At 39.8% G+C, this 27,276-nt stretch overlaps 1 protein-coding gene across 7 annotated transcripts in view; it reads right to left on the minus strand.

The window, feature by feature from the left end:
* Nucleotides 1-354: 354 nt before the first annotated feature.
* ZNF131 (zinc finger protein 131) overlaps nt 355-27,276 on the minus strand; it is a 27,407-nt gene continuing 485 nt past the window's right edge. For 2 of the 7 annotated variants that reach the window (XM_010832803.1, XM_010832806.1), the window contains exons 2-7: nt 26,821-26,959; nt 25,753-25,854; nt 18,614-18,758; nt 7,319-8,004; nt 2,786-2,916; nt 359-2,144 (exon numbers count right to left, since the gene is read on the minus strand). In XM_010832803.1, the coding sequence (XP_010831105.1) occupies nt 1,458-2,144; nt 2,786-2,916; nt 7,319-8,004; nt 18,614-18,758; nt 25,753-25,854; nt 26,821-26,944 (1,875 nt within the window). In that variant the 5' untranslated portion in view covers nt 26,945-26,959 and the 3' untranslated portion in view covers nt 359-1,457. The other 5 variants (XM_010832808.1, XM_010832805.1, XM_010832807.1 and 2 more) reach the window with 5 other exon arrangements.

Here is a 27,276-nt window from a genome sequence, read left to right on the forward strand (position 1 = left end):
AATGTTACATGGAATTGACCTTTTAAATTTAACACACTAGTAAGTGGAGAAAATTAAAATAGGCTCTACTAAAATTCCACTGGTTACTGTGTCCCACCATGTAAAATAGCAAATATCAACCTCTTCTTACTTTCTTTTGTGACTTTTGAGGATTGGAGATATATACTGCGAATGTTACATCTCAATTCATGTATCAGTCATATTAGTACAGATGAGAAGACACCTCTGATCGCAAACCAAATTAAACACTGGTTAAATTGAAAAAAAGAGAGTCATAAACACATAATTTTAAAGTTTACTTTAAAAATGTAAATATCTCCCAATATTTAACAGGTAAAGAAAATAGCATATTGGTTTATTTTCTGTTGTTATATTTTATTTTCCAAGTAATACTGATTAAAAATATTTACACACCTACTTTAAAGTCCACAGTTTAGCACTCTTATTTGTATGGCTTTAAAAGTTATAGCACAAGATCTTTACATTAAGGATTGGGGGAAAAGATTCATTCAAAACAAAGCCTGATATATTATATACATGTTTTTCTCTGTACTTTATTTTAAATACACTAATTTTTAAATGATGCTCATCTTGTTTTCATCTGGTGGTAAAATACTAGTGCAACTTTTCATCAAAATAAAGTTTACCACAGATATAAATGAATTTTCCCAATTGAAAATGGCCCTTCAGCTGCCATTAAATGAAATTTCTCAACCTAAGTGAAAAAGAATTGGTAGCTGTCATTATAAGAAAAAATATATAAAGTACTACAGCATCACCTACACTGCCTACAACACAAATTTTAGAAGAACGAGAGATGCTTTATAGAAGTTCAGTTGGTTTTGAAAAGGCACATGGGTGTGTGTGTTTTTAAACATTCTAGCAATTTGCCACCACCACTCTGTTTCTGTTGCAGAGCTGACGTCTATGACCATCAATCAGGGCAGACAAGAATGTTGTTCGAACTAAAGGAAGCCAGAAGCCAAAATTTAACTGCACAGTAACAATGCACTTTTCTTCATGCAGTCTTGTTTCCTATATATTCAAATTTTCTAACATGCATCAGAATACATCAACTTGTATTCTAATGATTTTACGTTTGATTTTACAACATGGCGGGGGAAAAAAAAAACTTGAGGAAGGACATGACCAGGGAAAGAGAGTAAGAACTTTTACCACAATGAAAATATACATTCGTACCCAACTATATAATAAGAATATAACCCATTTAAGTTTTCCAGAAATATACTTCTCAAAGCTTCCCATTCACTTATGGGAAAGATCCCTCCTCTGTGGCAAAGTGGGGGGAAATCAGTCTGTTTCCATAGAAACAGTTCAGCACAACAGAAAAGAGTTTAACTTTGGTCCCCATGTCTGTTAGCATAAGGACAGTCACACTGCCCATCATCAGTTCAAAAACCCAACACATAAATTTAAAAATATATGCATTTGTTATTTCATTCTAAAACTGGCATAGGTGTTCTGTTCTCATTTCCTGCCTTTTCAGCTTGGGAATCCACTGTTGATTTGGTCTCTAAATCCTCAGCATCTTCGTGTTCTTCTATAGCAGCCTCGGCAGCATCTGCTTGGGTAGGCTCTCTCTCCTCTTGGTTCATGATTTCAGGGGTCACTTGCTCCAAGTCTGCTTCTAGAAGCTCAGTTTGTACTTCCACTGGCATCTGATTTACCCGTTCAACATGCAGCTCCTCTACATGGACTTCAGTACCTTCTTCAGTCTGAATTCGCCCCACTTCTAGATAACTTACCTGGACCTGCTCTGGAAGCTCACTCACGTGTGACTCGTGCACTTGGCTGTCTTGGAGCAGATCTGGATGGACCTGTTCCACAGTCACTTGTGCTGAATCCACCTGAACCTGGAGCAGTGGTAACACATGTACCTTCCCAACTTGTTCTATAATAGTCATTGACGTCACAGGTTCAGTTTGCACACGTGTTTCTACTGAAAGAACTTCTTCAGTTACCAGGCGCTCTGAAATATTATGAGTATCACTGAGATGCCTCCTTAATTCATTTCCTTGCATAAACCACAAGTCACACAGAGTACAATGGTTGGGTTTATCTCCAGTGTGTATCACCAGGTGATCTTTGAACTGGTCCCAGCTGTTAAACACACTATTACAGACCTGAAACAACCAAATAGTTAACACTTACATTCAAACTGAAAGAAATACAGGATGCATTTAATCTGTGTAAGGAAAAAGTTGCAGATTTTTCTGAATATGTCATAAATATAACATCTGTAATATAGTCTAAGGGAGTTCATAAATCTTTTGTTTATTTGACCTTTTAGCTGTTGTAGCTAAAAACGTAAATCCTTTTTGGGACACGTTTTAATATTTCCTTCATTGTTTAAATGTCATAAATTCTAGGAATATAAAAGTAACACTATTATACTTTCTTATATAATATCAACATTAAGAACAATCTCACCATTTGGAATAAAAACACTAACCAAGGAAGAAGAGCCCATTACAGCTGGTCTGCCTCTTTCACCACTCCAGAATCCCAATGACTGCTCTATGGTTAAGAATAACCATAGTTTGACACTACTTGTTACTTAGGACATAATGTTAATAACATTGGTATCATCTAGGATTGGGTAAAAACAACAGTTTCCCTTATAAAAGCAAGACAATTATGTTCTTTAATCTCTTTCTGAACTGTCAGCGCCATACTTTTGGTCTAGGCTTGTTACTTGTCACTTCTAACAATTTCAAACATAGACTTCTTTGCTCAGAATAGAGTACACCACATCCACACGTACCTGACATTCATAAAGCTTCTTTCTCCCCTTTTTTGCTCCCACTCCAGTCTGGCATGCAGTCAAGTGACATTTGAGGGTACTATTTCTAGCAAATCGTTCATGACAATTTGGACATTCAAAAGGTTTTTCACCTGTTAGAATACAAAAAAATATTGACAAATCAAGAAAAACAAAATGCAAAACGTCTTTTTCTTTTTGGGTAATTCTGATAGAACTGTCTTGAATGGAGGAGCAGAACTTATAACTTGGATGTTTCCACCACATCTAAAAGACTATTCTAAGAGGTGGAAATACAAGTTTTTAATGATTCTTATAACTGTGCTCTGGCAAAGAAATAAAAATTTGGATCTAAATGTTGTTCCATGCCTTTGCATTTCTTAAAAAACTGTCTATTTTCCCTTAGATAAAAATCAAAGTGAAATTCCTTTTCAGGGACATGCAGCCCTCTCCATTCCACAGCAATTTCTGAGCACTTATTGTATTGCCAAGCCATGTGCTAGGTAATGAAGATAAATTGTCATTATTTTTAAAAGTTTCATATCATAGGCCAGGGTATCTCAGGAAGGTGGAAATACATGGACATAAACAAATGCAATATATCATAGAAAGCCTGGTACAGAGAAGAGGGCAATGAGCAATGGGCTGTAGCAGCACAGAGGAGTGATGAATTCTGCCTAAAATGGACAAACAGAAGTTCAGGAAAGAAAGTTTATTCCAGGAGGCGGCACAGAGGTGTAAAACAGTATGGCAGGTGAGGAGTAAGACGGGAGGTATCATACTGACTCCCAGATCGCTGGTTTAGAACACCAACCAGAATAAAGAACAGAGATGTTTAACGAGGTGTGGAGTAGGGTATGCTGGGAAAGATTATAAATCAGTTTTGAGTCTGGTGAGTTTGAGGAACTCAGAGCAAAGTGGCAAAATCTGGTAGACAGAAGAACACTAAGGAAAATTAAGGAAGAAATTTCAGGAAGATGAGGTAGTAAACCGTGCTGAACCAAACACAAACAACAGGTAGGGTGACAACAGGGGATTCGGGTATGCTAGCAGGAACACTGAGTGGTATGGGGCAATCCAGAGCCACACTACAGTGGGGGGTAAGGGAGAGTGAGTGAGGCAAGTCAATGAAAACAGTCAGTACAGAAACTCTTTCAAGAAGGCTTGGAAGTAAAGAGGAGAAGTGGCTCAATGGGGACAGGTCAGAAGAGGTTCTTTCAGCCAGAAAAGAATCATTACTTATTTGCTAAGGGAGAAGGAACCAGTGGAGCAGGAGAGAGTAGTAGGAATGACAGGTGAAACGTGGCTTTGGAGGAGACACTGAGATGTGGGCTTCAGAATTGGCCTTGAAAAACAGGAAAGTATCTTTCTCTGTAATAAAAGAAGGAGACAATGAAGGAACCACACAGGTTTCTCCACAGCTAAGTTGGGGTGTGGACAGGGGCTCAAGTACTGCACTGAAGGTCTAGAATGGCAATTAGGAAAGGAAAGATATAAACCAGATACCAAAAGGCTTAACTTAAGGTCTGATAAGAATTTTTGCAGGAAGTTCTCAGCAGGGAGCAGAAGTAAATGACTACAATAATTCCAGGATGTAGGGTTCAAAAGCCAAGAAATGTGCTTAGAGTACAAGAAAAAGTGACTCAGGAAGTATATAATGAGGATAATATGAAGTCAGAAACGGGGCGATAAATGAGGTTTAAGGGCTACCGAAGGACAAGAGGCTAAATGAGGTTAAATGAGGTAGAGCCCACAGCCAAAGGAAGGAAAGCAGGAGAGAAGTCAAGAAAGGATGATGCCTGGAGAGAACAGGACCAAGATTTCAGAGGTGGAGCCTCAGTGATCAGGTCCCAGACGTGACCCTCATACTCACGTGGACCCGACACAGTCAAGGAATAACTCTGAGCTGTGTTTTTTCCCTGAAAAAACAACTATAGCTTATTTTTTATATAATTTTCATAAGATGAAAAAAATTAATGAGAGAAAAGACCTAATCACCTAGAATTACTGTTGGTATAGAAACTCTTTTACAATTCCACAAATGGTGGAATATTGCTAACTAGAATGGTTTTAATAGTGTATAATTTTTCACTATAAAATGAAGCCTACAAATAAAAATTGTTGTTAACTTCTTTAAAGGGCAATTTGATAATATTTGCCAAGGTTTAAAATGCACATATCCTCTGACTTGGCAACTCTGTCAAAAATTAAGTTACTTAAACATGTACACAAAAATTATGTACAGGTATGTTTACTGCAGCACCATTTGTAATAAATGGCAAAAGACTAGCAACAACCTAAAACTGTATCATCATGAGTGATGAAGTAAATTAGGGCATGCCTGTAACTGAAATCCCATGCAGTCACAGTGAAAAAAAAAAGTACATTCATGAATGTTTCACATATTAAAAAAATTTCAAAATAAATTAAATGGTGTAACATCATACTGTATGCTGTTTGTCTTTTTCTTAGTCTAGAAACAGTAACAGATTAATTATACTTTAGATGTGTAAAAAGTACAATCTTCAAAGTGCTTTTATCAATTTCTCTTATTTGTCACAACCCTGTAAAGTAGGTGTCATTTTTCTTATTTACACAGATAAGGAGAGAGCTCCAACGATAAAGAGACCAGTCAAGTTCATCAGGCTGACAAATGTCAGAAATGGAGCCTGGGAATTCCCTGGCAGTCCAGTGCTTAGGACTCCACGCTTTCATTGTGGGACCCCTGGTCAGGGAACTAAGATCCCACAAGCTGCACAGTCAGGCCAAAACAAACAAAAAAAAACCTGGAACCTGAATCTAACTCTGGTTTCCAAACCCACATTTTTTCCTACAATTCCATACTACCTCCTTGGACAACTAGGCAACAATCATTTGAAAACATGGTTACAGGTCATCTTTAGGTTGTCTTTCACACTGGGTGTCCCACAGGTACAGCTGTCAGTATATCTTGCTCTCTCCCCTCATCCCCAAATTTTACCCTTCTTTATTTTTCTAACTTAATAAACTTTTGATCACTAAGCCACCCATATCAGAAAGCTGGGAGTCACCTTCTCTTTTACCCCTTACTTGCTCAGTCATGTCCAACTCTTTGTGATCCCATGAACTGCAGCCCACCAGGTTCCTCTGTCCAAGGGATTCTCCAGGCAAGAATACTGGAGAGGATTGCCATTCCCTTCTCCAGGGGATCTTCCCGACCCGGGGATTGAACCCAGTCTCCTGCATTGGCAGGCAGATTCTTTACTGTCTGAGCCACCAAGGAAGCCCCTCTTTTACCTCCACATCTCACCAATCACTAAACCCTGTTGACTCTGCCTACTTCATGTTACGCCTTCAAGCCTTTACCATATCACTGCCTTTATTCAACCCCTCATCCTTGTTTAGATTACTCAAACAACTTCCTAACTAGACCCCGTAGGCTCCACCCACTCCAATCCTGCCAGTTCTGTCTCTAAAGCATAAATTTAATCAGAAATCTCCCTGGGTTAAATTTCTTAAAAGTGACCCAGTCTTCAAGATAAAATCTAACTCATTTAGAGCATTTATCTAAGATAACTACATGATCTTAGCCTCATCTCCCATCACTTTCTCTCTCCTGTCCTTGAACCACTGGCAGATGATCCATGATGCCAAAGTGTATATCATACAGTCAGCCCCAAAACTCTTCAGCTGCATCTCCTGGCATTCCTCTAATTGGACCCAATTCTCCAGCCATAATAACCTGCTAACAAGTACTCCATATGAGTGACTTTTCTCTCATGTCTGTACACTTAGCTTCTTTTGCCTGGAGGGCTCGTCTCCTGGCTAACTCCTTTTCCTTTGAGAATCATCACAGGATAAACCCTCTAGGAAGCCATCCTTGTCTTCCACCATAACAGCATAAGCAGGCATTCTCGTAATACTCTGTGCTTACCTCTATCAGCACTTAGCTGACTGTGCCTGCCTGTCTCTCTTCACAAAACTTTGAACTCCTTGAAGGCAGGTACTCTAAATCTCCATGACCTAAAGTACAGAAACCTTACTCTTTTCACCTCCTTGGCTGTCCACCAGTCCTGACATGTTTGCCTTGGAGAGATGACGGAGATGGGCAAATACTACCTACCTATCCGCCAGGTCAAAATAGATAAGCAAATGTTTGCAAAGGTATAAACGTGTTTGGGATTGTTTGTAAATGTATTCATCTATGTAATGTGTTAACATAAGGCAGATAAAGTAAAAACAGTTAACAGTGAAGTTTCATATAATTAAAACTTCATAATTAATAATCTAATAATAACCACAGTGTTTATGTATATCTTTTAAAAATACAAAAATTGGCAAGGTGTAAGAATGACAATTAACTTCAAAGTTAATACTGATTTTGCTTTGATAGCATCAATATCAATAAACCAGTATTATAAAAACACTGTGCTCAGCCTACACATTAGGAAACATACGAAATGGTTTCTATAACGCTAATAAAAAAGAATTTAGACACTCAGCTTGAAATGAGTGTGGAAAAAAATAAACTTCTAATATAAAATATTTGTTCCTTACCTGTATGTTTTCGAAGATGCTCTTTAAAATGTCCAAAGTGGTCAAACTGCTTCTCACAGTACTGACATATGTGTATTTTTTTCCCAGTTCTCTGCTTCTTACTGACTCCACCTTCTTCAAGGTGGTAACAACTGAGGTGCTGTTTCCACGCGCTCTCCCGAAGATACCTTTTATTGCATATTTCACACTTGAAACTCTCAGTGGAGTGTGATTTCATGTGTTCCTTAAAATGGTAAAACAATTTAAATGAACGGTTACATTTCTCACAATGGAACAAGTCCTTCACATGTGACAGCTGAAGTTCCACAATTTCAATACCTTCTACCTGTTTGCTTGTGGGGTCAGATGCACAGCCGTCTTCATCTTTAATCTGTCCTTTTCTATCGCCTTGGCGGTACTTGCTGGTAATATCTGCCAACAATGCCAGAGCAGAATCATCAGAGGAACCTGTGCTCTGAATGTACTTTATGGACTGCTTGGCAGAAGCCACTTCCTCCAACGTTTCGATGCCTTCATCTTCCACTTCGATTGTGCCTTCAGCAATCTCCACCTCAATTTCAACAGGTTCAGATTCTGCAGATGGCAACGACTCAGTGATAACATTTGAAGTTTCTGCAATCTTTCTTTTTTTTGCTTCACTTTTCCCTGTGGTATTTTCCTCTAGTGGAGCTGAGTTTTCTTTGTTTCTGAAATACATAACACAGGGGTTTAAAAATTCTCTAAGACCAATCAATCCAACTGGGCTTTTTGGAAGAAATTGATAAACTGATCATAAAACTTGTATGGAAAGGCAGAAAACAAGATTGCAAGACTTATACTAGCTGATATCAAGACTTATTATAAAGCTAACAACTTAGACAATCTGACTGGCGAAAGGACATGGAGATTAATGGAGCAAAATAAAGTCCAGAAATAGACTACATGTGTATAGTCAATTGATTTTTGAAAAAAGGTTCCAAGATAATTTAATGGAGAAAACATACGACAGTAGTGTTGGAACAACTGCTATCTATATAGGAAGAATAAACCTTGTCCCTTACTCACTTAACATACACAAAAAAATTAAAAATGGATCATAGACTTAAATGTAAGAACTATACACTTCTAGAAGAAAACTGGATAAAAATCTTTGCAACATTGAAAGATTTCTTAAATAACATGAAGAAAGCAAAAACTCTGAGTAAAAATTGGTAAGACGGTTTTTACTTGGCAAAACTAATAATTATGTAAAGTTTAAAAATAAAATAAAATTAATCTAAAAAAATAAAAGGGTTTCATCACCCTCCAAAATGCCCTCAAAAAAAAAAAAACAAAAAAAAAACTTTGTCCTTTGAAATACATAGTTAACAGGAAGGCAAGCCACAAACCAGAAGAAAAATATTTGTAAACGTATTTTTCAAAGGTTTTATATAGAGAATATAAAAAGAATTCTTACAATTCAATAAACTCAATCTCTTCAGACAACTGTTGGGAGATAATTCCCCATGAGTCCCTCATGTTTCTGCATATCTTGTGAAGACAGCTTTGGTTCTGGACTATTTTTCAAAGGTGTTTGCAGAAAGGCCAACAGCCTGGGAATACAGAGTGGCTCCCCTGGAGAAGACAGCTTTACTTACTGTCCATATAATAATGTCCCTACTATGGGACAAAGGTCAGGCAGGTTTGTCTGCAGCCCATTTTAAAAGACTTTGGTTTCCCAAGCTGGGGATTCTTCACCTGTGATGAAAACCAACCACATGCAGGCCACTTTATGTCACCTCTGGGACTTGAGGAAGGGAAAAGTGGCACAAATAGAGTAATAAAGTCCTTTTTTCTGACCTACGAGTCCTGTTATCTTCTATTAGCATCCGTGAAATCGTGGCAGGATAATTTGCTGGCTTGCAAGTAGGGTAACATCTCTGATCCCTCACAGATCTTGCCAGATATTGGCAACCAAGAACAGGATGCTGAAAAAGACAAGACTTTCTGGAACAGGAAGGAGACCACACAGAGCAAATGGAATCTGAGGAAGTCTACTGGAGCTGGCATCAAACATGTTTACCAAATTGTATGGTCAACTGGGCAATAAATGGTTCTCTACTTACTTGTCTACTGCTCTGAGTTGAACTGTGCACCCTCAAAAGATATGATGAAGTCCTGACCCAATAACTATGAACGTGACCTTATTTAAGAATGTCTTCGCAGATGTAATCAAGTTGAGGTCATCAGAGCAGGCCCTACACTATGTCCTCCTAAGAAGAAGGACATTGGAACCAAAGAAGAGAAGGTCGTATGAAAACACTGAGGGAAGATGGCAATGTGAAGATGGAGGCAGAAACTGGCGTTATGCTGTCACAAACCAAGGAACACCTGGGGCTACCAACCTATGAGAAAGGAGAAAGTCAAGTCACGGAAGGAAGGATTCTCCTCTAGAGGCTTCTGAGGGAATGTGGCCCTACCAACAGCTTGATTTAGGACTTCTAGCCTCCAGAACTGTGTTAAGACACGCAGTGTTGTGGTACTTTGTTATGGCAGCCCCAGGAAACAAAACACCTATGAATAAGGAAAGGTATACTCTTTTGAAAAAGCCATCACTGCAGAAGTCAAGTCTGAGTCAGTTCAGAGGCATAAACCACCTGGCCCCAAGTGGAAAGCAATGTGGATGGGGCTGTTGAATCAAGAGAACCCCCAAACAGACATTGATGGTGTCTACAAAGACCTTTCTGCCTGATACAGGGCTTTGAGGGGTATGAAAACACTGGAGGTTTGTCTGGCTGAGCCACTCACAGCTCAGGTGCTGCTGGAAACTAAAATGTACCTTGCTGACTGGCACAGTCACTTTCTCTCTCCACAGCACTTCCCCTTCTACCTTTTCCCTTTGCCCCCAACTTGACTTAACCTGCTTGGAGAAAGAGAATTATGGTTGAAGCCAAAGTTTCCTTGCTCTCAAGGGCAAACAGTGAAGACATTATATACATCCAAGTATGCTGAGGAAAACTCAAGGATGGTAAAGACACAAATTGCCACAGCTCTGTTATATTCCACAGATGTCCAACTCACCATCCCATCTCTCATCCTCAGAGAGAGGAGGTGCTTGCATTCAAATGTTGGGGTTTGGGCAAGGTCACAGAAGGAAAGGGAGGCTGTCCTTTGGGTGGGGCTGATGTTACAGAAAAGCTCGAATAAACATTGTGGCCAACACAATATATACTGTCATTGCTTTGACATCTGAATGCACAGCAGGGATTGGTATGGCATAGGCATTTACTACTTTCCCATAAGTACCAGAGATGGACCATCTCAATCGAGAAGAGCCACATGCAGAGAAGAGATAATGGAAGAAACTCCCCTAACATTAGCCACCAGTAGCTGGGTCAGGATTTAGCATGAGTGTCTCTATCTCTTGATGTATATATTGCTGATATCCTATTGACTGGCAAGCCCGAAGTCTCAGTCTGAAAAGCCCTGACTATAGTGTCATGACACTTCTACCAGCAGAGACTGCTAATAAGTGATTAAGTGAAACTCGCTCAGTTGTGTCCAACTCTTTGTGACCCTAAGGACTGCAGACCACCAGGCTCCTCTGTCCATAGGATTCTCCATTGAAGAATACTGGAGTGGCTTGCCACTTCCTTCTCCAGGGGATCTTCCCAACCCAGGGATTAAACCTGGGTCTCCTGCATTGCAGGCAGACTCTTTACCATCTGAGCCACCACGGAAGTCCAGAGACTGCTGATAAATCCCAAGAAAATTCAGAGGACTGCTCACCAAGTAAAATTTCTTGGGACTAGATAGGCAGATTCACAACATGCAATTCCCTCCAGCAGTTAAAAACAACAACAACAGCTTCTCCACCTCCTCCCTCTTCCCCCAGACATGAGGCCCAGTACCTCACTGGATTTTTAGGTACTAAGGAAACCATGTGCCTCACCTGGGCACTCTATCAGTACTTTTTTCTGTACATCAGTCAATCTGCAACGCAGCACCTTTCAAGTGGGCCTCCAACCAATAGGCTGCACTGGAAGTTTCCATCTAACTGTGGCACATTCCCTACCTTCAGGGACCCCCTAGTCTAATGACCTCTCTGAGCTCTAAGTCTCTGAGACTGACACTTTTTGCAGATTACAGCTTCTGCTAATGGCAGGCTGTCTCCCCAAAGACAGCCCTTGGATTTTGGACTTGCCAATTCCTTGACATAGCTATGAGGTGCATTTACTCTGACAAGAAAGGGTTAGGTGCTATTTGATTCCTGTTAAAAGTAATGCCTGATCCATGGCAGCTTTGAGGCTCTGCAGCCTGATATTGCCATTTGGGAGTGTTAACTAAAACTTAATGACTATCAAGGTAAAAGGTGCCCAACAAGTCTCACTGGTCACAAAGAAATAGTTACATTCAAGAAAGCAGTTGAACTCTTGGCTTTACATGAAAAAGTGGTAGCACCCCTGCTGCCCAAAGAAAGCCACTACATCAATGGGGTTTTTCATTCACTGGTGGCCTAGCTAAGCTGAAGGCTGATGGTATTCACTGGGCTGCCAGATGCTCAGTCTCAGCACCAACTCTGCAAAACCAAAAGTGGACACGGTTGCTCTGCTCAGAAGGCAGAACTCAAGGCTATATTCGTCATTCTGGATGACACTCTCCACAATTAACCTTGAGATATTTTTACTGACTCCTGGATTATTGCAAATGGCCAAGCTGCCTGGGAGACCTGGAAATCTTGGCAGATTAAAGACACCCATCTTAAGGGTCAAAACTATGGAGACAAAGAGCTGTTGATCCAAGCATCTGAGTAAGTAGTTTAGATACTCATGGTAAAGGCCTGTTCTCTAATGATACCAACTGGAATCAAGTTGCTTATCAACCTACACTGCCCAGACTTCCATCACCGTTGCCTAGGTCCCACATTATTATGAACATGGTGACACATCCACCATCAGAGACTGAGCAGAAAGTCAAGGACCCTATGCTTCTGATGGAGACGTTACTACAGCATGTCAGACTTGTGACACTGGCCAAAAGTTGGCCTGTCTTACGGTGAATGAGGCCAAATCATACAGGGCATTGTCTCCAACTGTTCCTGGCAGACTGACTACACTAGACCTTTTGACCCATCTCAGGGCTATATGCCTCTCAACTATTGACACTTTTTCAAGGTATGCTGTTGCTGTTCAGGTCTGAGCAGCTGGTTCTGGTCACACTATAGGGCATTTGAAACTAAGCTGTGTCATATGTTTAGCTTTCTGGACCATGTGCAGTCTGATACTGATGCACCAAATGCTACTCAATCAGCTGTTAGTCAAGGTATTGTTAAACCTTTCAAGCTTTCTACCATCCAGATACTGGTGTTGTAGAGAACTGCAGGAATTTTCTCAAACAATGACTCAAAAAACTTTCTGACTCTACTTCCTTCACTTCCTCCTCGTCCAAAAATCCAGTAAGGCAGTTTAGTCATCAAATCCCACTATCCCCAGAACCATCTGTTTTTGGCTGCCTCCTGGGTAAACGATCAAGGCAAATGGAGTGGGAAGTTATATAAACCTCAGTGGAAATTCAGGGTCTGCTGTTACCATTCTTAGACATGATCTTCTTCCTTCTGCCTAATGGCAACCTGGGGTCAGCCTGGTTAAAAGTGGGCCTAGCAGATTTAAACTTAGTTCCAGTTCAGCTATCTGGATTCTCTTATGGAATGGACATCATCTTAGATCCTAAGCATAATGACTACTTGGTTGAATATACTGCTTGCCAAGCGTTCTTAGATTGGTCCTCATGACCCAAAGTGGAAGACATAATAGGTATCTTAAGTTTTATAAAATGTCCTTGCCCCTGACCATTCCAGATGACAGGTCTGGGTAAGAGAAGGAGAGAACTGGAAATGGGGTTAAGTTACAGCTACTAGAAAGGCACACACTGGTTTTGTGGGGGTAGAAGGAGAACCACACCACCCTGGAACCTGGAGAGAAAACCTCGTAGACTCCAGGAGGTACAGGGGAGGAAGGGACATTAGAGATCTCTGTCCTTCAGGACCACTCTGAGTCTTCCTCAGGTAGAAAAAGGCTCTCGTTCAGGTCTCCTCAAGTGCTGCAACTTGCAACTCCTTAATCTGTCGTCTCACGCCAAGGACTCTGACAACTCAATCACCACCTCAACTTTACCAGGAAGGATTTTGCAAAGAGCAGGGGATGGCCAAGACTTGTATGTCTCATGCAAAAACCCCAGATGTTTGCCCACTACCATTACCAAAGCTGAGGCTCAGTTCATGAGGCACCTGACTGCCACTCAGCTGGCATCCAGGTGCTCATGATAAACAGAACGGATTAAACTGGCTGCCCTTAGACATTCTCTCCAAAAACAAAGCCTAGACACAATCATTGAAGCTGAGCTGGGAAAAGGAGAGGCCATGCTCGTGACAACATCAACCTGTGAGCCAAGTGAAGAGGGTCATCCCACTTTGGGAGCACAAACAAATTGTAAACAACACTTTATTCCAAAAGCACCTATGTGTTCCAAGGACCGTACTTCTTGTATGAAGTCAGGTACTAACTTCCTTCCCTCCCTATAAATGCCTCGCAACTCTCGGTGGGAAGAAGACACCATCCAATGTTTAGGGAAACACCACTGGCTTTTCAATTTAGTTCTCAGATGACCATATATCTCTCCAAAATGAGGCTACTCAAATAAAAAGGTGGTACAAAATTTGTGCCTGACTCAACACAATGTGATCAATGATACCACTTGGGCTCTGGAAGGTATTCATTTTGGCCTCAAATCACTAGCCAAGGTTATTACGGAGGCTACACTTGCCCTAGATGTCCTCCCTGTGGACCAATAATGAGACTGTGCAATTGCTAAAACATCTTGCTATACTCAGATTAATGCTTACAGCTAAGTGGAAAAGCCAATACAGAAACTAAAGGAGAAAGCTACCTGGCTTTCTAGGGATTTACTCAGTTGGCTTAGTGAAGGACCTTAGAGGAGTGGGTGCACAGTTAAGCTTAGCACTGCAGGGTGGCCATATCCTGCTACTTGGAGTTCTGCTGAAACAGCTGTCTTAATTAAATCCAGTGTGAGAAAAACTGAATGGATTTGGTCCAAATCCCCTATTGGTCAGATTAATCCAAGTGGTTATGGAGTTGCGTACTCATGAGAAAATTCACCAGAAGCTGAGCGCAGAAAAACCATACTGTGGAAGAAAATTCTCCATGGATCCCTCAGATTTCTGCATATCTTATACACAAACATATGGCCAGTCTTGTTCTGTCTTCCGAGTTGTCTATATAGCAAATTACCTTACAAAATAGACCCTTTCTACCTCCAGAATGGAGGACAATTATTTACTGTCCAGAATAATAAAGATAATGGCCCCTCTTGGGAAAAACCTGGGCAGGTTTGCTTGCAACTCGTTATAAAAGATCTGGTTTCCTAAAGCCCAGAGTTTCTCAAGTGTGATGTAAACCACCGAGAGCACAGTACACACCAAGGTGACTGCATTATTCCACATGGGACTCGGGGTATGGAGGCAAGAAAAATTGATATGAACATGAACTTCAGGCTGTTCTGTATGCTGTGAAAGAAATAAAGTCCTTTCTGACTCATGAGTTTCATGTCTTCTGCCAGCATCCATAAAACTGTGGCATGCCAACTTATTAGCTTGCAAATAGGGTAAAATCTCACACCTGTCACAGTTCTTGACAATATCCCAACTTTAAAAATGGGCAAAAGATACCCCAAAGAAGATAAACAGATGGCAAAAGAGCACATGAAAAAAGGCTCAACATCATTAGTCATTAGGGAAATGCAAATTAAAACCACTATATACTTACCAACTTGGCTAAAATAAAAGTCTGATCATATCAAGTATTAGGAAGGCTGTGGAGCAGTTGGAACTCTTATACACTACAAGCTGGAATGTAAAATGGCTCATCACTTTGGAAAACAGTTTGGCAGTTTCTTAAAAAAAAAAATAAACTAAACACATCCACCATACAACCCAGCTATTCCACTTCTAGGTATTTACTTAGAGAAATGAAACCATATATACAAAGACCTACAAATATTCATAGCCATTTCATTTGTAACAGCCAAAAAATGAAAATAAAACCTAAATGTCTATCAACAGATGGTGTATGTTAGTCGCTTAGTTATGTCTGACTCTTTGCAACCCCATGGACTGTAGCTGGCCAGGCTCCTATGTCCATGGAATTCTCCAGGCAAGAATACTGGTTGGAGGCTGCCATTCCCTTCTCCGGGGGATCTTCCCAACCTAGGGATCAAACCCAGGTCTCCTGCACTGCAGGAAGATTTTTACCATGTGAGCTACCAGGAAAGCCCAGATGGTATATTCATACAATGGAGTAACAGTCAGCAATAAAAAGGAACCCCCAACAACATGGACAAACCTCTAAAGCATGAGGCTAAGTGAAAAAAGTCAAGCATGAAAGACTACACAATATAGGAAGCCATTTATATGACATTCTAAATAAGATAAAGCCACAGTGATAAAAATCAAGATCATTGGTTGCCTGGGGCTGGGGATCAGGGCTGATTGCAAAGTCACAAGAAAACGTAGGGAGATGGGAATGTTTGTGGTGGTGTACAATTAACAAACTTCAAACTTTACATTAAAACGAGTGAACCGTATTATGTGAATTATATTTCAAACGGCTGAGAAAGAAAACATCTATAAGGCAACTGATGTTTCCTAACAAGTAACAGGAACCTTCTCATACAGTTTTAAATAAAAATAATGATGCAATTTCAGCAAAATAAGGTCTGAGATTCTTTTCCAGTGCCATTCAAAAAGTTTACCACTGTATGTCAAAAATACATGCATACTGCAAATGCTAGAAGAGCATTTATTCACTTTCTCTATCTGCAATAAGATATACAATAAGCAATAGCTATAAAATAAGCTTCTCAACAGAGAGTTGCCTTCACCGGTTGACTTAAATACAACTAAATTATGCAATATTTATTCCTAAATTGTATAACATTGACATACACATAACCTATGAAAAACAGCCAATATGTAATACTGCTATCTTCCTGAAGAACTCTTCAGACTGTACTGCATGTGTAACTGGTTCATCAACAATTTAACATGCCAACATATTTATCTTGGCAAGCGCTGATGGCTGTAATTACTGTAAGGACCTCAGTCTTATAATCTTCTAAAAGTTTCTAAATGGCTGTACCCAGCTATTCTTATCCTTTGACTAGACACATAAACTCAGTTAAATGCCTCCCAAATCCAACCTTGTCCATTGTCAGAGAATATGTTCCAATGTTCTGCTACTCAGGACTTTCCCTATAGTGAGATGCTACTCACTACCCCAAGCAACAAAGGGACCACACAGAACATATTTTCAGAGAGTTCTCAAACAGGATTTAACCAGAAATCTGATGCTGCCGAATCTACCTCCACTTTAACACAGTATGATCTAATCAGGTACATATCCACAACACACCTAATTTATTTTTGCCATCCAGATCTTAGCTCTCTCTGCAGAAGAATGCTGGCCTGGTTTTAATCATTCATAAATGCTTACTGTGCCAGATGCTAGGTACCAGAGAACATATACACACCAAGCTCCTATCAGAAAAGTCTAATCTTGAACTCTGTCACCAAACTAATTAAAAGCTTATTAGGGAAAAAATTATTTTTGGATAATTACAGTTCAATTATTTCTAAATTCTAAATTACATCTAACTGAACCACATCAGGGAGTCAGACTAAATCATTTTGTCCCATGTGAAACTGATTTTTACCAAATTTCACCTTCATATTTTACCAATGACCTGTATCGAGGGTCCTATGAAACAGAGCCAGGAGCTACCACCAATAGTAATTCACATTTAGAGTACTACATGCCAGACTCCAGGCTAAGCACTTTACATTCATTCATTCAGCCCTCACAAATAATCCTATGTAGAAATGTCCTTTATTATCCCCATTTGACAGATGAGGAAACTGCGCAGCTGACAGGAGGTGGAGTAATCTCATTAAGGACACACTGTGGCAGAGCTAGCACATTTTCGAGGCAGCCTGTCTCCAGAGCTCTTGTTCTTACTCATTCATTACAGTGCCACTATTCATTATGTAAGATGTTGAAGTATTTATTCATGATACCACTTAATGTCTTCCTAATAATTTCCTATGAGAAATTGTGTTTTAATACCACGAATGGTTCCTAAGCAATTGATTTGTTCTCATCCTATAACCATAAATAATGTAACTGAGATTCAGTCATGTCCAACTCTTTGTGACCCCATGGACTATCAAGTCCATGGAATTCTTCAGGCCAGAATACTGGAAGTGAGTAGCCATTCCCTTCTCCAAGGGAATCTTCCCAACTCAGGGATTGAACCCAGGTCTCCCACATTGCAGGCAGATTCTTTACCAGCTGAGCCACCAAGGAAGGCCTCTTTTATACTAGATGCTTCAGAACTCAGAGCTACATTTAGCCTATCTGGCAAGTACAGACTCAAATGGCATGTATTTTTGCCACCATATTTCTAACTTCAATGATTAACACCTCACCTGGCCTATTTCTTGTATCTTCACCAACTTTCTCACTTATTTTTAAACAATACCATGTTAATCTTTGTAAGCCAAGCATTTTTTAGAATAAATCTTGGTACAAATAATTAACAACTTGCCTCCATAGAACAGTGTATAGGAACCCAGAGAACTCCTTAAAAATTGCCTAGCCCTCCTTATTTTACTGGGGCTTCCGAGGTGGTGCAATGGTAAAGAATCTGCCTGCCAATGCAGGAGATGCAAGAGACATGAGTTCAATTCCTGGGTCAGGAAGATCCCTTGGTGGAAGAAATGGCAACCCACTCCATATTCTTGCCTGAAAAATTCCATGGACAAAGAAGCCTGGTGGGCTATAGTCCATGGGGTCACAGTCAAACATGACTGAGCGTGAGCATGCCTTATTTAATTAGAAATAAAAGATGCTGCCTTTGTTAATATTAGGACAGTTTTTACTGTAAGGACAAGAAATCAAGTGTGAGGGAAAGAACAATCAGTAACCAGTAAAACTTTAAGTGTGCTAAATCGCTTTAGTCATATAAGACTCTTTGCAACCCTATGGACTGTAGCCTGCCAGGCTTCTCTGTTCATAGTATTCCTCAGGCAAGAATACTGGAGTGGGTTGCATTTCCTTCTCCAAGAACTTTACAGATCCTTAAATATATTCCTGATTTCAAACTGTCAGTTCTTTATGACATGACACATATGATAAATTCTTGACTAAGAGTCAGGGTGAACATGACTGAAAGTAACTATCTGCGCCTCATTAAGGAAATAATTACCTGACTTCAAGGGCTTTGATAGCTTCTAGCATCTGTAGAAATTCTGCTGCTTTCCATACATCATTGGCTTCTTCTTCTCCTTGTATCATTAACTTTGCTGTATATGTGAACTCAATCAAATGACGAAAGGCCATTTTACTAACACCTGTAAAAAGGATGTGCATTAACATGTATTCACATTGATTCAAATCTTATAGCATTTAGTAATGGGAATAAAAAGAAGCTCAGTGTTTGAAAACTGATTAGCATTTGTCATTTTAGAAGACAACTTCTGGGTAGAATTCTCATTTACAGCATAATATCATAGCCAAATTCAACACTAACTAGCAAACTACTTTAAGACCTTTCCCAAAGATTTCCTAAGGCTCTTACAGAACAGTAAAATCTATCACTTAAATACACAAATGGGCTAACTATTACATCAGAAGTTCCCCTCTTGCCAGCGAGCTCTGTGTCAACTCAGCTCCAAAATCATCAATAGCTTTCCACAGCTTAGCAAATAAAGTTCAGTACCATTCTGCCTTTATTTCAAGGTCCTTTACATTATTTTTCTACTTACCACTATTTTTCCCTTCCAAATTTTAAAATGTTATCAAACCGACATTATATATTTATTCTCAAACAAACCCTTCGCTTTCTAAGCACTTCCTTGCCTTTAACACCCTCCTTTCCTGAATGCTTAACCACTTTATTTCTGGATAAATTCTATGACCCTTGAGGGCCCAATTTTAATGCCACGTCTTTAATGAACCTTCTTTAATACTTCCCTCAGGGTCAACTCCAAACCTAGTCTGATAGTTAAAATTCATAGACAACTCTTGACTGCAAGTTACTTGAGGAGAATGTCTGTCTAAACTCACCTCACAGTATCTAACACAAAGCTTCCTAAAATGAAAGCACACAAATTTGGTATAAATAAAGGCTAAAGCCATTTTTAGAATTAAGCTTCCATAATTCCTAGCTTTCTTTACAAGTTCTATGTTTAGATTTTGGCCCAAAATGATACTATACTTCCCTGAGCTCTTCAATGCTATGTAGTATTGTTTCAGTCTGCTAATGCGAGATATGAAAAGCTAGTGACAGGAACAAAGAGAAAACTTTTTACAGGCTTTTTTATGCTAAGAAATGCCTAAGACCAAACTGCACACAATATGCACAATTACAAAACAAGAATGTCCTCTGGCAGTCCAATGGTTAAGACTCCCAAGATTTTACTGTCAAGGGCATGTGTTGTTAGATCCCTAGTCTAGGAACTATGATCCCAAAAGCCACGTGGCGCAGCCAAAAAAATATAAAAATATTTTTATGTTCTTTCAATGCAGTTTATACACCTGAATGTAGCCTTCCAGACAACAGTAAGAAAGCTGGTAGAATATCCACCATCCTCTATCTGTGTAAGGAAAAATACCACTCAGGAAGTCAGAACTTTCAAGTTTTAGTCTAGGCTCTTCATGACTTGTGCAATGTGGGAGGTCAGAACTTCTGAGTCTCAGAAAACTCATCTTCAAATTGCCTGACAACAATAGGAGTACTAAAAAGCACTACCGAATACAATATAACTTCACCAAGTTACATGCTACCAAATAAGCAACTAAAAATAAACTGGATTCACTGAAGATTAATTTTACTTGGGTCTCCCAGTCTTTTTTTCTTTTTAAATATTTAATTGTGGCACACAGGATCTTCAATCTTCATTATGAACGCAAGCTCTTAATTGCAGTATGTGGGATCTAGTTCCCAAACCAGAGGTTGAACCTGGGCTCCCTGCATTGGGAGCACAGAATGTTAGGGACTAGACCACCCAGTAAGTCCCTCTCTCCTGGTTGTCTTTTGACCATGTTATTCAAGAGTAGCCTGAGGAACAGACAACTAGATTTTGCTTCCTTTTTTTTTTTAAGATGTTTTGATCAAATATTTAAAAGTGAATCAAAAATTTTTCCTATAAACGACATGTATTATTTTTCCTGAAGTGGAATGAAATTTTGGTTTTTAATTAAACACACATACTATGTACATATATATATACTATATATATATCAGGCAGGCCTCTAAATACTTTACAAATTATCAACTGACTTAATCTTCATAACAACCCTATGAAGTACTATTATAATCCCCATTTTAAAGAAATTGAGGCACAGAAAAGCTAAGTAACTTGCCAAAGTCACATAGCTATTAAGTGATAAAACTAGAATCAAACCCAGATTGTCTGGCTCCGAAGTCCATGATAAAGATTTTTGAACAGGATGATGCTAAGGAATATTCCTGCTTGGAAGAGTCTGAATATCCATGGTCTCACTCACTACGGGATTGCAATCTCTTACTCATACTTACAAAGTCCCCCATATCTCTTAAAACCAAAAGTTTCCAATAAATGTGGCAGCAAAATTTGATCTGAACATGAGGCCATTTATAATCTTTATCCAACTTACAGTAAATTTTAATAAGCTATGTTGCTTATTAATAATACATTGGATTATTATTATTTGGTTATAGGATATTGCCCCAGGCCCCACTGGGAGTATTGCGGAATACACATAGTGAATTACCTTAGGAAATTCTAAGTTAGTAATTTCAAGAAACATTTGACCTTCAAGGATTTGTGGATTTAGCTCCCAATCTTGGTTAATCAGAGTCACCTGTGACTTAAGCATGGGTTCCTCATCTCCAGAATCACAACTGGGGTAGTGAACTGTTTTTTATAAGCACCAAGGTGCTTCTTACGTGGCCAGTCCAACACTGGTCCTAGGAATAAACCACAAACCTGACTATTTAGTTAACAGGAACCAAACTTACAACACCTTTGTAACACCTGCCCAGGTAAGTGAAGGGTTGGTAGGTAATGCACAGCCCTGCAAAAATATTTTATACTCTATCAGGACTAGTAGGCTAACTTTCAAATTTCAGCCCATTTTTTTCAATTCCTTACTCTTTTCATAATATAAGTGCAGGACAAGACAATTTTTTAAGCACGGTATCTAAGAAAAATGTTAATACAAACACCTTCAGTCCAGTTCAGTCGCTCAGTCATGTCCGACTCTTTTCAACCCCATGAATCGTAGTATGCCAGGCCTCCCTGTCCATCACCAACTCCCGGAGTTCACTCAGACTCACGTCCATCGAGTCAGTGATGCCATCCAGCCATCTCATCCTCTGTCGTCCCCTTCTCCTCCTGCCCCCAATCCCTCCCAGCATCAGAGTCTTTTCCAATGAGTCAACTCTTCACATGAGGTGGCCAAAGTACTGGAGTTTCAGCTTCCTTAACCTGGGTCATTTTTCCCATTCACAAAGAGGCAAAGGATTGAGGGGTGGAGGGCACTCCCCAACTAGTGGAAAACTCCCACTCAAATAGGATGAATGAACATGTCCTTGGGTGTTTCATTCTTGATATTAGGAGCTAAAATTTCAGACAGAGTTGCTGTTTGAGAGAAACTAGGTACTTATGGATCTGTGGTTTCAGGGCAAGTAAAGAATGGATTTGGAAAATTGGAAGCTCGGTTTAGGAGAAGGCTGTTGTGTTCCAAACAAGGAAATCAATGTATGTTGAAGATGTAATATGGTGTGAATCTAAGTCACAAAGCTTAGCTGGGATGCTTCTCAGTTGAAAAAACAATTTTAAGTCAAAGGTGAACATGTAGTTCTAATCAAAGATAACTCACTTCACCAAAGACAGAAAAAGCAGAGAGAGAGCTGGCCCAGTTTGCACCTATGACAGTTCATACTCATAGAACAGATTACAATTTAAATTCCCTTTATATATGCTTGCTTTTACAAAACCCTAAGGCAGTGGTTCTCCACACTGGCTGCATACTGGACTTATCCTAGGGCAACACTGCCCTAACTCTGCTGTTCAAAGGAATCATCTGAGGATTCTGTTCTGATTCAGTAGGACTAGGGTAGAGCCTGAGAGTTTACAGCTCTCACAAGCTCCCAGGCGATGCCATGCATCCTCAGACCACACTCTGAATGACAAAGACCTAGAGAACTTTGAAAGACAGATGCTTAGACTTCACCCCTCAAAGAGTGAACTGATCTGGAGAAAAACTCTGGCTATTAGTACTTGCAAAAGCTCCTCTGGTGTTTCTAATGTGCTGCTAAATATGAGAACTATCACTATTTTACAGATAGGAGTTCCAGTTTTACCTACGATGAAGAAAGTATACTCCATCCTATCTTGTCCATCGATACAACTAAAGACCCTGGACAGAACATCTAACGCAAATATAAAAGGACTTTGAAGAAAAAATAGAAGCAAAGAGCCTGGGGAGAGAAAAAGAACTCAAAGAAGAGTAGTGAGTTTCCTGTTTTATATTTTTCCTCCTCTATAGCACAGCCTGAGGACAGTAAAACTCCCATAACTGGGTAGTAGGTGCAGACAGACTAGAGAACCAGGAAAGGAGATGGAGCATGTGTGGCAGTGGGGAAAATAACTGGTTTTTAGTCCTCTCTCAGCTCTTCCCCAGTTAGAATGCTGCATAACTGTGGCTAGCTGCCACCAAGCAGGCACCTAAACTCTATGACAAAGTTCCTCTGGCTGAGAACTAGGAAAGAGACAATCATCTGAAGAGACGGAGAGAATTCTTGTTATTTTCCTCTCTCACCATTTTACCCAGGAAATGGATCCTATCACAGAAAATGTAGGAGACCACAGAGAGGCTAAATTCCCAGTTTTCCAGCCAGAGGACCAGGAAAGAGAGCTCTGGGGAGCTAAAGTACAGAGAAAATCAGGAGGGGGAGCTGGTGAAAAGTCCTTTAAGCCTGTGTATGCAGTCTTGAGCATACTGCCTAGCTACAATAATGGGAGGTAGCACAGCAAAGGCTCTGAGAATTAGACTGTGTGTGGACTACCACCCAGGTCGGCACACCTGGGGCCTGAACAGAACAAAGGTGTTAAGAACTAAATTGGAATTGGATCCATAGCCCACACAAGGCAGTTTGAATCTAATCAGGTTGACTGCCAAAACAAAATAAACCACAATCAAATCAGTAACACTAACAAAAACCAAAGCATTTTCCAGAGATTCTAAGCGATCGCAGAGTGTTAAAATGTAATATTCAAAATGCCCATGACACCATCCAAATTTACTTGACATATTTTGCAAATTAAAAGAGAAAAAAAGGAAGATGTTCAGTGTTACACAACTAACAAACAGTAAAACTAAGACTACAACCCAGGTTTTCTAAGTGCATGCCCAGGGCTTTCTCTACAGCCAGGTGACCTAGCCAGATAGTAGTAAAGCAATTTCAAAGTTAAAGGCTTAAGAAGACACTGAGCCAAATTGATTCTTCAAACCTGGATCTGATAAATAAAAACAAAGAATGTTTTTATATGTTTCCTTCTTACTTTCTATAGTTTAAATACTGAAGATTGTGTGCCCTATACTATAATGGATCCTGACCCAAAGATCAAACCCAGGTCTCCCGCATTGCAGGCAGACTCTTTACCGTCTGAAGCATCAGAGAAATACCTATAATGGACATAGCACGTCAGAAATATAAGAAATAATTCCAAAGTGATTACTCTTGAGAACAAAAGACCCTACTTCTTCAGGTAGGTCAGTATTCCACGCTGCACCAGCAATACCTATTCTAGCCTTAGCCACTTACTTTTTGACTTAGGATTCTGCCCAGAAGTTGCCTCCTCTGTGAAATTCTTCCTCTCTCTAAGATACTAAATCACTCATCCTTCTTCTTCCCTTCTTATACCATTCTGCAATAAAATTCCCTGCAACATTTTTTTTTTTTTTTGCACTCTTATACCTGTTGCCTACCCATGATTAAATTTGGAAATTCTCTTAAGGGCTATCTTATTAATCAATTTCTCATTTCCTGGATCTGGCACGGTATTAACAGGTATTAAATTTGATAAATAGCCCCAATTTAGTAAACTTTGGCAATGCACCAAACACTACACCAGGCACTCTGCACATGTTAATTCAATTAATCATTAGTACAAGCCTACTAACAATCACACTTCTCAGATGAAGCAGCAACTATGCAACTGAGGTAAAGTAACCTGCCTGGGGTCTCATACCTCAGGTGAATACCTGGATGCAACTTTGCCTTGTAATAGAAACAAATACCATATAGGATCCTGGAGTCTAACTTTAGTATATTTTGAGGATTTCTGTTATGCCTGTGCTCTCTCCATCACAGATATCAAAAGATAATCTATCTATGGATACCAGTTAGAATGCTAGATAAGCTGGCATTATCAAAGTAAGAGGATCTTTTAACTCTTCTTTACTCCCCTAGGCACCAAATTTTTCCAAGGGAATACTGTTTCTAGGCAACCCGTTCATAACAGAACATATACATAGTGAAAGAGATATAAAACCAAAACTCAAGAACCCCATATTTATGTAAGAAAGCTGATTTATTTCCTACAATTTTGGATTGGGGGTAGAGAGCTAGGTATTATAATAGCAGAAAACAAAAGCATGGGAACAGCATAAACTGAATCCCTTGCTAAGTAGGAAACCTTAGATAAGTAATCTTTTAGAGCCTGTTCCCTGATATGTAAATTGGAAATAAAACAACTTACTTCAAAGGATAGCTGTGAAACTCAGAAAACACACATAAACAACACAGCGTAACACCTAGCACTTGGCGGACTATTATTTTAAAAAAAAAACAGTATAACAATTTCTATTTTAGGACATTATGTAGTGGATGATCCCTTCCATTCTAGACCTTCTATAACCACTTGAACTTCTTTTAAATGTCACTTCATCTTTCCTAGCCTTTTCCATATTATAGCAGCCCATTTCACACTGTGCATGTCACGCTAATACAGAGACCCGCAGCATCTTGATTAGTCTAAAATATAAGGCCACTAAATAAGATGGAAATTCACTTTTAATACATTTTCAAAAGATAGTGACCACTGGTTTTAGCAATGAAAAAGACTCGTTTAAGAGACCAACAAATACCATTTAACCTAAGTTTTTCCTGGAAGATCATCTTACCAAGCACGTTACTAAAAGTAAGAATTCTCAGGTGTCAAAAGAACAATTTACCCAGTCACCTAACAGGAACCATTCGTACCTGTTTCCCATGGTATTTTACTAAATTACTGTCTAAAAAACTTCATCAAATTATAATGTTTGCTAAATAATGTATTTAAAACAAGCATTTACCTTCTATCTCCACCAAAGGTTCCTGAGTAAACTCTTGAAAGAATTTATAGAAGAACTTGCTGCAAGCAGCCAAAACAGCCTTGTGGGCCTTAAAATGGTGTCCTAGAGAAAAAAACAAAATCATCATATTCACAAAAATCAAGTATAATAAAACAAGTTAAAAAATTAAACTACAATCTTTCTTAATATAATTTTAAAAACTATATTCTGGGCAGCTATCTTGACAAATTTGAATCTCAATTAGACATGAAGCCAAATTTTTACTTCAGAAGCCTTACTTATTAAGTCAGTTTTATAAAGGACATCTAACATTTCAGGAGGTACCACTTTAAGTCAAAAGCATATCCTATTCAGTTGAAACTGCTAAACAGAAACATAACTCAAAAGGTTATATATCACTGTAAAAGAGAAGAAAAAGGCACAGAATAAGCACCAAGCTGGGTGTGTTTGCTATGAAAAACACTTTAGGATGCCTAATATTAGGAAACTCAACTTATAGCAGACCTATAACAAAGATTAGCTTGCCTTAAGTCTGTTTTCACTAAATAGAAAAGACACCTAAGCTGTGTTTGTCTCCACTGTAATGACAACTCTCAAGACTGGTAAATACCCCATTCTATTTTGGGGGTTATCAAAGCGGGTACCAGTGCTGCAAAGGAGTCTCTCACATTCTACCTCCAAGACCATTTGGGAAACTATAAAGAATCAACACTTCGCAAATGACTCCTGTGAGTGACTGCTCAAAGCAGCTTAGCTGCATAAATCTATTAACCAAACATTCAGAGACATCCTCCCTAACCCACGCCCTCATCCTGCACTAAAGTGTGCAATGAGAACACTTGAGAAGGCTGCAAGAAGTTAAAATGCCATGATTACGTCGAAAGCGTGACCAGCCTTCTGCAGCATGGTCTCCGTTAAAGGATACTGCTAAGTGTCCTCGGGTCCGAGAGCGCACCCTCCACAGACTTTCGACAGGTAGTCTACAGAAGGTGAGTAAAAAAGGCGGGTGGGGGAAGGGAAGAGATCTGAAGGCACAAACTTAGCTCCTCAGCCCACCACCCTGCTCACCGTCGACAATAAGGGTGATGTCAGTAAACCGGTCCTGCTCTCGCTGTTCATTCAATCGGTCCAGGATCATTTTATGATGTTCAGGGAACTCCTGAAGGCATTCCATCGTCTCTTCGGCCTCCATGGCCGTCCGGTTGCTCTACAAAAGAGGAGCATGATAATGTACACCCATGAGCTCGGGCTGAGGAACAAAACCCCTAAAGCATAAAATAACAACAAAAAAAAACAAAACCCCAGCAACGTGAAAGAAGGGGGGAGGGTGAGGCAAGAGGAGAGGAAGGCGAGGGAAGAAAGAAAGGCGAGCCGGGCGGCCGCCGCGCGTTGGGGGCCGGAGCCGCTGCCGCGGGACTCCGAGCCTGACCTAATTGGAGTCGGGAGACGCGAGCTGGAGCGGGGTGGGCACAGCGCCGGAGGCTCCGAGCGCCGGGGCGCGCAAGTCCGGCAGGGGAGGAGACC

This window comes from Bison bison, unplaced genomic scaffold (assembly GCF_000754665.1).
Source record: "Bison bison bison isolate TAMUID 2011002044 unplaced genomic scaffold, Bison_UMD1.0 scf7180017862275, whole genome shotgun sequence".
In the NCBI taxonomy this organism is placed as follows: Eukaryota; Metazoa; Chordata; class Mammalia; order Artiodactyla; family Bovidae; genus Bison; species Bison bison.